Source organism: Gossypium arboreum, chromosome 9 (genome assembly GCF_025698485.1).
Source record: "Gossypium arboreum isolate Shixiya-1 chromosome 9, ASM2569848v2, whole genome shotgun sequence".
NCBI classification, from domain to species: Eukaryota; Viridiplantae; Streptophyta; class Magnoliopsida; order Malvales; family Malvaceae; genus Gossypium; species Gossypium arboreum.
In genome coordinates, this window is record NC_069078.1 from 77,483,407 (window position 1) to 77,493,283 (window position 9,877).

General features: G+C 35.5%; 1 protein-coding gene across 2 annotated transcripts; it reads left to right on the forward strand.

Moving 5' to 3' along the window:
• The first annotated feature begins 490 nt into the window (after nt 1–490).
• Nucleotides 491–8,260, forward strand: LOC108457268 (serine/threonine-protein kinase CTR1). Of its 2 annotated transcripts, XM_017756239.2 has the most exons (17): nt 491–1,421; nt 1,888–2,189; nt 2,278–2,422; nt 2,581–2,684; nt 3,029–3,237; nt 3,393–3,488; nt 3,621–3,800; nt 3,921–3,961; nt 4,926–4,994; nt 5,104–5,204; nt 5,347–5,431; nt 5,530–5,628; nt 6,176–6,244; nt 6,346–6,477; nt 7,067–7,161; nt 7,251–7,449; nt 7,848–8,260. In XM_017756239.2, exons 1-16 carry the CDS (start codon nt 816–818, stop codon nt 7,324–7,326), a joined length of 2,409 nt encoding a protein of 802 aa, XP_017611728.1. In that variant the 5' UTR covers nt 491–815; the 3' UTR covers nt 7,327–7,449; nt 7,848–8,260. The 2 variants fall into 2 exon arrangements, with proteins under 2 accessions (XP_017611728.1, XP_017611727.1); XM_017756238.2 differs by having other exon boundaries at nt 3,393–3,800.
• Nucleotides 8,261–9,877: the final 1,617 nt, after the last annotated feature.

Here is a 9,877-nt window from a genome sequence, read left to right on the forward strand (position 1 = left end):
AATATAGATTCACAGATAAATAAATGACTCGTGTTAAAACTATTATTCTCCAACTCAAAATAAAGAGAAAATTTGTATGAATTATTGAAATTGAATTGATTCCTATAAAGAGGTGTTAACATAACTATTTTGACCCATAACACTAGGGTGATCTCAAATTAATTCCCACTTATTTCTTATTTAGTTATCAATTAAATATTGTTAATAAAATTGACAAAAAGATTTAAAGTGGGGTTAAGAATCATAGATTAATAAAAATTATAGAAATTAAATTCTTAAAATAATAAAAATTAAATTCTGAATTAAAGAGAAATAAAAGCCAGTTCACTGGGGCACAGGTGCGTGAACTTACGTGCTGATTAGTTAAGTTATCCAATTCCTTTTCGGAATAAGGAATGTTGGAGCAGGCAGTAGCAATCGAGCCAGCCAAACAAACCGAAACAGGAAAATATAATATTTTATCTTTTATATTTGGAAAATTAGAAAAGGAAAAAGAGTAAATGAAAATCATCCAATGAACGTTTGACCATAAATCCCACTTTTCAGACTTTTCCTAAAAGGAAAAAGAAAGAAACGATGAGAATATTACGATTACGCCAACCGATAAAACTGGTATCGTTTTCTGTTTCTTTCTCTTTCGGACAATCGAATTCTAGAAAGAGAGAAAAAAATTAACTCACTGAGGTCTACCAAAAAAAGGAAAGAAAAAAGAAAAATTAGAGAGATAGCAAAGCTAAAAAGCCTGAAATATTCAACAATGGCGATTCGTAGGGCTTCTAGGGTTCTGTGATCATCGATTGCTTTAGTGATTATCAATGGAAATGCCCGGTCGAAGATCCTACTACTCTCCCCTTACCCAGTATCCAGACGACCAGTACTCCGTGTCCATATCAGGAGCTCCACTGCCATATTACGACTCGCTTTCGCGCGAGGTCTCAAGTAATAAGAATAGCAAAGTGAAACCGGGTTTAATCGATTGGGATCAGAATCAGAGCCAGAACCAGCAGCAAACGAGTCGAATTGGCGGCGGCGGTGGGGGAGGAGTTGGGAATACTTATGCTTCGTCGATTGTGACGCAACGTCAATCGAGCGGGAGCAGCTTCGGCGAGAGCTCGTTATCGGGAGATTATTATGCGCCGACCATTTCTACGACAGCTGTGAACGAGATCAGTGCATTCATGTACGGTTATGATGAGTGCTTTAGGCATGTGGATATGAGAGCGAAAGTTGGCGGTTCATCGGGGAAAAGCTGGGCGCAGCAAACGGAGGAGAGTTATCGGTTGCAGTTGGCGTTGGCTTTGAGGCTTTCCTCGGAAGCTACCTGTGCTGATGATCCGAATTTTTTAGATCCAGTTCCGGATGATTCCGCAATTCGGGCAGGTAGCTCAGGCTCTGCTGAGACAGTTTCTCATCGGTTCTGGGTACGTTTTCGTGTAAATTTCCTTGTTCGTAACTCTTATGAATTTCTTGAAATGGATTTGACGCTCAGCGGCTCACTAAGGCTAGTAGCTCGAAGAAAGATGCCTAGGTGAATAAAATAGTTCTCTCAGTGAATGGATTTAGTTTTTAGATAATTTTGAAGATATACTGTGATTCTGCAAAATATATCATACTATGTATGTGATTTCTTTCCTCTTTTTGTGAACCCATGCAGATGATAGGATGTAAAAAGTAAGGTTGATGCTGACAGTACTTTTCGGTTGTTCTGATGTTTGGTGAATGCATTTATACCTATGTTATGTATTGTTAATGTGGGTAAAGTGGGACTATATTAGCTACACAGCATCTAAAATACACATGCTCAGATTTTGAAGTTAGTTAAGTTTCGGGATTTGGTTGATAAAAGTTTGGAATTCAAGATTTCCTTTTCAATATTATGTGCATCAGGTGAATGGCTGCCTATCATACTTTGACAAAGTTCCTGATGGGTTCTATTTGATTCATGGAGTGCATCCATATGTCTGGAAAGTGTGCACTGATCTACATGAACATGGTAGAATTCCGCTAATTGAATCTCTAAGATCTATTGATCCTACGGTGGATTTACCACTAGAAGTGATATCAGTTGACAGAAGAAGTGATCCAGGCTTAAAGGATCTGCAAAATAGAGTCCACAATATTTCTTGTATCTGCATAACCACTAAAGAAGTTGTTGATCAGCTAGCAATGCTTGTCTGTAGTCGCATGGGGTAAGTTATCTACGACATAAATGAACAAATGCTCATCATTCTTGCATCTTTGTTGAACTTTTCTGACATTGTTATATTGTGATTCAAGTGGTTCGTCTACTACTGGAGAGGATGACTTCTTTTTCTATTGGAGGGAGTGCAGTGATAATTTAAAAGATTGTTTAGGTTCAGTTGTGGTTCCTATTGGTAGCCTATCCCTTGGCCTTTGTAGACATCGAGCTTTACTATTCAAAGTAAGGATTTAATCATTTATGGTGTTTTTATTTTGTGTGAGATTGTAACGAGTATTGTTTGCTTTAATTATATGATTTTTTTAACGTCTTCACGACATCTCAGTTGGAGTGGTTTTCCTTTGAAGCAGAGGATTTATTCTTGGTTCAAATTTATGCAGGTACTAGCTGACATGATTGACCTACCATGTCGAATTGCAAAGGGCTGCAAACATTGTAGGAGAGATGATGCTTCTTCCTGCCTTGTTCGCTTTGGGCTCGACAGGTGTCTATATCAGCACTGTCATGTTTTGGTTTGTTTTAGTTATTTTTGCTTAACTTTATTTCAGTGCAATTTTGTTTTCTAATGGCAATAATTTGCTGACAGTATAAGCCCTGTTTTTTTAATTGACTAAGTTGTTTGCTTTGTGGAAACTGCATAAACTCTTTTAAAATGAGGTGCCTAATTCCAACTGTTACTTCAGTTAAATGGTGGCAGTGCATTTGCTTATTGCGGTTCTTTCTTCCTGTTCTGGGCTATGATCTGTGAAAAAGTTAATGTCTTGTTTATCCTGGTGAGATAACTACTGTATGCAAGAGAAATCTCATGAAGCAAGTCTGTGATTTCAGGGAGTATTTTGTGGACTTAATTGAGAACCCAGGCTACTTATGTGAGCCTGGTTCCTTGCTCAATGGTCCATCTTCCATCTCAATTTTTTCCCCATTGCGATTTCCACATCCAAAACCAGCTGCACCTGCCATTGATTTTAGGTCATTGGCCAAACAGTATTTTTTGGACTGCGAATCACTTAATCTTGTATTTGATGGTGCTCCAGCAGGTGATTTTTCAGTTACTTTCTGTATAAAGAGCTTTATTCCAGGCCCTTCACTAAAAAAGTGACTCTAGCAGTCACAAGTTAGAGTCCACATGCCTAAACTTGTGATTCTATATTTATCTGGTGTGAAACTGAGCTATGGTTCATTTTAATTTCAGGTACTACTAGAGATGATGAAAATCCTGGATTCTCTCTCAACCCCAAGAAACTTGACAAGACTGGCACTGAGAGAAATAATCTGGTGCAGATCTCAAGTAATATGGATGATATTTCGCAGTTACCTTTACCTCCTAATATTGCTCAGCCAACTGCTTATTATAGAGGTTCCCAGTATTCACACTCAATGAATATTAATAATGATCCTTCAAAGCACATTTCACCGACAGGGCCTAGAGATGACCCAGTTTTAGTTTTCTCCGATGTGTTGCGGGATGCTACTAAGGATTCAAGGTTTGCCAAGGGCAGTCAGCTTGTTCCCCACAAACCAAGAAAAGAAGTTGCCCTTGAAGTTGATGATTTGGACATTCCATGGAGTGATCTTATTTTAAAAGAGAGAATTGGTGCTGGTATTTTCTGTTCCCTTTCTGAAGAACTTTACTTTTACAGAATAGGAGATCATGTTCCTTGCTCATACATGCAGTTATGGTTATACTAGTGTACTTAGTTTCCTATGTTGTCGTTTTCAGGTTCTTTTGGAACTGTTCATCGTGCTGAATGGAATGGCTCGGTAAGAATCCTTTAGTCTATTTTGTTATTGTCAAAGGATAAAGTTAAATGTTGCGTAATTTTTTTAAATCTGTTGTTCCATATTCTTCATTGCAAACACCTGCCTTTCTTGCATCTGAAAATGCTGGCTGCCTTATCAAGATTTTTGTGCTTTTTTTGTTTGTGCTGTTCCTTAGGGTTGAAGAAAATGTCAGTAATTGTTAATATATCTTTGACAAATGGAGGTAGATTCATTAATGTGTATTATGGATCTGTGAAGTTGCAGAACTTATTTTTATCTGTCTTTTGATTGTAGGAGTAATGGGTGTTTAAGGATTTTTTGGATTTTCTAGTGTCGTATATGATGCAATCAACTTTAGGTGCAAAGTCTAGGTTATCTTGTGTCTTCTCTTTGAATATTTCTGCACTATAATTCTTAAGATTCGAATATGAGACCTGCTTGAGGTTTAGAAACCATTTCCTGTGATTTTTCATTTGAGCTCACATCAATTACCATCAAAACTCAATTCTGAAATCCAAACTATTAATCTAGATACTGTTAATTTTGTAAATGTTTCTTAACCTGCATTTCGTCTAGTTTCCACATTATCGAAGTACAGGATAAATATTAGGTCAACTCCAAAGCTTCTTAGCAAACAATTTTTAGTTATGCTAACTAAGAATACAAATGGTAGACATCTGTAGGTGACCTTCTTTGTGGCATTCACTAAAGAGTGAACTTTTTATTCTTTAGCCTATTTTCATTTGAAGTTTGGTCCATCTTTGGTAATGATTTGACTTTTAAAGTATTCAAAGCTTTTGAAGTGGAGTTCCTCAGTAATTTTTTGATGAATTTCTTTTAAACTAATTTGACATAGTCCTCATTTAGATGAAATTTCAATAGAGACAAACCATATGATCAAAATATGGATTTGTTGTTCTTGATAATTCCTTTTCATCTAAAGAAACGTTAGTTTTAATCACAGGATGTTGCTGTGAAAATTCTCTTGGAACAAGACTTGAATGCTCAACGTTTCAAAGAATTCTTGAGGGAGGTATGAGTTGAGTGACATTTTTAATAGACTTTGTTCCTAAGATAAAGGAAACATTAATTACCTTCATGTTTTTGTTATGATATGTAGTTTCGCCTGAATTGTTTGTTAGGTTGCAATAATGAAATGTCTACGGCATCCAAATATTGTTCTTTTTATGGGAGCAGTCACACAGCCTCCAAACTTGTCTATAGTGACAGAATACTTATCAAGGTTTGTTATTTTTTCTTTTGGAAGTATCCCTTCATTTGTACTCTTCCATTTGAAAGAAGAAATGGAAAAGGAAAACTTCATGTCACTGTACTCATTTTAGATGTTCAAACTGTGAAGTGGACTAAAACCTTGATTCTTGCAGAGGTAGCTTGTATAGGCTTTTGCATAAGCCTGGTGTGAGAGAGATGTTGGATGAGAGGCGTCAGTTGAGCATGGCCTATGATGTGGTGGGTATTCAAAGGGTTTACTATCAACTTAATATACTATCATCCTTTTTGTCCATTGTTCAGCTTTGGTCTAAGTCACCGTCCTTTTTTATGCACAGGCAAATGGAATGAATTATCTTCATAGACGCAGTCCTCCTATTGTTCATAGAGATTTAAAATCTCCAAATCTTCTAGTTGATAAAAAATATACAGTGAAGGTAAGACCCAAAATGTTGCTTTTGTGTCTCGAAGAGTAATGTTTTACACATAATGATACTGTGATGTAAGCATAAATATTCTGCCGATCCTGTTTACTTATTTTTGCAATGGAATAAATGCTAAGTCATTGACATATTTTTTTTTATAACTGATAAGTGGAATGTAAATATTGCTACATATGTTAAATGCACATAAGTTGACTGTTGATAAAGGTTAACGCATCCTGCCTCGGGTATGGTTTGAGCCATTTCCATTTATTTTACCATGCTGTTTTTTTTTTTTTTTGGGTTATATGCTGTGCCTTTTTAATCCTAATTTCTGGCAAAATTTTTGTTGATTTGCGTGCCTTTCTTTCATTTGATATTACAAAAGTAATGGTCTTAAGCCATGTTCTGTTCAACTTCATGTCTATTCAGTGTCTTTTTCATGGCTTGCTAATTTATTTGTGTTGCTGTAACTTGTAGTGAAGTAGTTTCAGAATCCTTGGTACTTTTCTCTAGTTACTTCACATAAATCTTCCTCACATTGCTTGGTCTGTACCTTCAGGTTTGTGATTTTGGGCTTTCTCGTTTGAAGGCAAACACATTTCTCTCATCCAAGTCTGCCGCTGGAACTGTAAGTTACACTAGTTCTTAACAGTGTCCTTGGTATTTCTATTTGAATTACCATAGCTCATTCTGTGTTGCAGATAGTAATAAATATATATTTTTTATTAGCCTGAGTGGATGGCTCCGGAAGTTCTTCGTGATGAACCGTCAAATGAGAAGTCTGATATATATAGTTTTGGTGTAATCTTATGGGAGCTTGCTACTTTGCAACAACCATGGGGCAACTTAAATCCTCCACAGGTTTGTTTATCATTTTAGATCTTGACCCCACAACTATCTACATTCTTTTTTTGGTGATCTAAACACTATCTTGAAATGTTTGTAAAAGAAATTGACGGTTTTCATTAAAGACAGCAGTCTGTTGGTTGAAACAATAATAACATTGCAAGTGGAATTTTCTTGGCGTAGAACTAACCAATTTTATAAGCACCTTGAGCAATGTGTTGTACAATAGACATAAATCATATGCTTGAATCTCATTAAAAAATGATCTCGCTGGATATCTTTTTTGTTGAATGCAGACTCTTATATTGAGATAAGGTTCAAATTTGTCTATTCAACACATTGTTTGTAAACGGGGACCTCAATTATTGTGCCTCTGAAAAAAGTGTGAAATTCCTTGCAAATAGGCACACACTTTTTAGCAGCTTGCAATGAAATAGGCATACCCCTCAGTGACCACTAACTATTGATGTATCGATCCTTTTTTTTTTTTACTAAAATTAATACATTTGAAATTCAGTTTTCGGCTACTCAACTATTTTTGCACAGTTTTCATGCAAGGATATCTTCTGGTAACAGTCTTAGCTGAATATAAACTGTCTCATAGGTTGTAGCAGCTGTTGGTTTCAAGAGCCAAAGGCTTGAAATTCCACATGATTTGAATCCTCAAGTGGCCGCGATAATTGAGGATTGCTGGGCAAAGTAAGTCATAAGATTCTTTTCTGAAGTGGAGCTTGCTTAGCAAATTTTCCCGTTTAAGTTATCCATATTTTTTCATTTTCATTGTGCAGTGAGCCTTGGAAGCGTCCTTCATTTTCCAATATCATGGATCGGTTGAAACCATTGATTAAACCCTCCACTCCTTGACCAGATCCTGGCATGCCATTACTTACCTGCATGGCAGGAACTCCTGCAAAGTCTTCTTGCACATAATACATCATTCTTTTTGACATAATGCCTTCAACACTACACGCTGTTAACTAATCTCAGGTATGCTCTTAGACATTCTTCAGCTTCTAAAATTAAGAACATGGAATAAGCCCATTAGGATACTTTTTTGATAGTGGGATCAAGGTTGGCTTCTCCTTGAGAAGAGGAAAGCTTGATAATTGCTAATTTCCTTTTTAAGTATTTTTCTTTCACCTCTTCCTCTTAAGATTTTTGAGATCTGTCGGCTTGTGGACTGAGGGTGGTGTTTTATGACTGGGTGAAATTTCCTTGTCATGTTCATGATGCTCATCAATCTGTGCATAGATCCATGCGTGCACAATCTGTGCTGATGCGTATGCATTTTTTTTCCTTGCATTATTTATGAGAGTGCCATCATTTGAAGTGCAGAAGTGCATCATTTACTATATTGATACACGCCTTCTTTCGATTCATTGCAGAAATAGTGGTTGTACATGTCTGTTCTAATAGACAATTGGGACTCTCTGTGATTTTTGGCATGGATTAAAGGCTCCCCTTCCTCTTGCCCAAGATCATTTGTTTTCGATTAAGTAAAATTTCACATGCAATTACGTGAAAAGTTGTATCATATTATATTGCCTTGCAGGGTTTAGTTCTATATGTAATGATTTCAACTGAAATTAGTTCACTGTGAAGCTGTTGATTTCGGGCATTGGTGTGGGGTTCGAGTTTAGAAACGGCAATTCCATATTTTAGGTCTAAGCAACCTTTTTGTAAATAAAAAACAAAATGCATAGAGACGAGTCAAATCATGAAACATTTTAAGAGAAATTATGTATCAATGTTCAGGTTTTTTTCTTAAGAACGTAGATAGTGAAATATTTAAAAGAAATTATACTCCTCTTCCAAAAATTAAGTGCCTACTTTTGGTGCTATTTCATTTGATTTTTTCTAGATAATTAATTCTATTTCATCTGATTTTATTAAGGTTAAAATATGCTATTGGTACAAAATTTGAGATTCGGTTTTGTGCTTAAAATTTTAAAATTAACATTTTCTATTTGAAAATCAGAGTCTATTTATTAAAATATCAAGTGTTTTTTTTTTGTCAAATTTAGCCAACTTAAAATTTTAATTAGGATGTTTTCATATAATATGGTATATAAGTATAATAAATCGATAAATTTTAACAAAAACTAATAATGATAATAATTATATTGGGATTTTAAATTGAAAAAAAGTAAGAGGATTAAAGTTTTAATTTTAAAGCGCATGGCTAAATCTCAAGTTCTATACTATACAAGTATAGGTACGATACTAACAGCATATGTTAACCTTTTATTAGGGATGTCTATCTTAGCTGGTTGCTGTCGGGTTATTCGGAGTTGACCCGCCGTTAGCAGACGTTGTAAATTTTTAACGTGTTTTAGAAAGAAACGACACATGCAGTATATGTTCTAATAAGTATAAAAGTAATGATATAAATATGACTAATTTAATTGATGTGGTATTAATAACATACATGTTTATTTTTTCTTATGCAATTAATATGAAATATTATACGTTTATGATTTGGCTGATTTATTACTTATCAAATGCTCTTATGAAAGGATGTTAAAGGATTTTAGACCAAATGGGGCTATTTTACTAAACTAATTTACAACAATTAAATATTGAGGTTCAAAAACATTTATGGAAATGACTTAAAAGGAATAACCACGGGAGTCGGCACCTTACAGCCGACATTCATATTAAAATTTCTCAATAATTACCCGGTGACTGGAACAAAGATTAAAAAAAAATATATTTTTGGTGCCGACAATGCAATGGTTGGCGATTTTTTTACTCGTATTTTGTAAAATACATGTAATATTGGGTAAATAAATTTTTTTTTTTAGGTGCTGTGTAGCAGATGGCCTACACTCATTTTCAAATTTTTATTTTTGTTTTTGTGCCGGCACTAGTGACCAGCACCCATTTTCAAAATTTTGGAACTGTTACTTTGAAGCTTCGGATGCGAATTTGCTTGCTAAGCAACATAAATGGGCGGCGGTGGATCTGTTCGCCAGAAACGAAGCCTTTAATGTGACTAATGAGGATGTTTTCAAGTGGAAGCATTCGTGGACTGTTTTGGTAGAGCAATTTGGGATAGAAGAATTTGGGTTCGTGGAAGGGGAGAACCGGGGGTTGGAGTAGATCATGAAAGGAAAGGAAATAGTTTCGGAAGTAATAGTGAAGGAGAACAAATTGCGTAAGACGAGTTTGCAGGAAGTGGGAAATTGGTGGTTTGTGGATGTGATATTTTCGGCTCTGCTGCAGCCACCGCTGCTCAATATGAATAAGAGCAAGGAGCATGGGTTTTTGGGGTTAAGAAAGTTCTAGAATTCATTTGTTACTTGGATTGATAAGATGAAGGCTTACAAGTTACAAGATTGTGCCTTGATCTCATTCAATCTCTTGTTTCAAATTGTTTCCTTGGTTTTCCAGATAAGATGGAATTTCTGTTATT

Coding starts and splice junctions, on each gene's coding strand:
- LOC108457268 (XM_017756238.2), top strand. CDS start 816: ATGGAAATGCCCGGTCGAAGATCCTACTACTCTCCCCTTACCCAGTAT. Junction 2,190..2,277: donor CTTGTCTGTAGTCGCATGGG/GTAAGTTATCTA, acceptor TTGTGATTCAAG/TGGTTCGTCTACTACTGGAG. Junction 4,995..5,103: donor TCAAAGAATTCTTGAGGGAG/GTATGAGTTGAG, acceptor ATTGTTTGTTAG/GTTGCAATAATGAAATGTCT.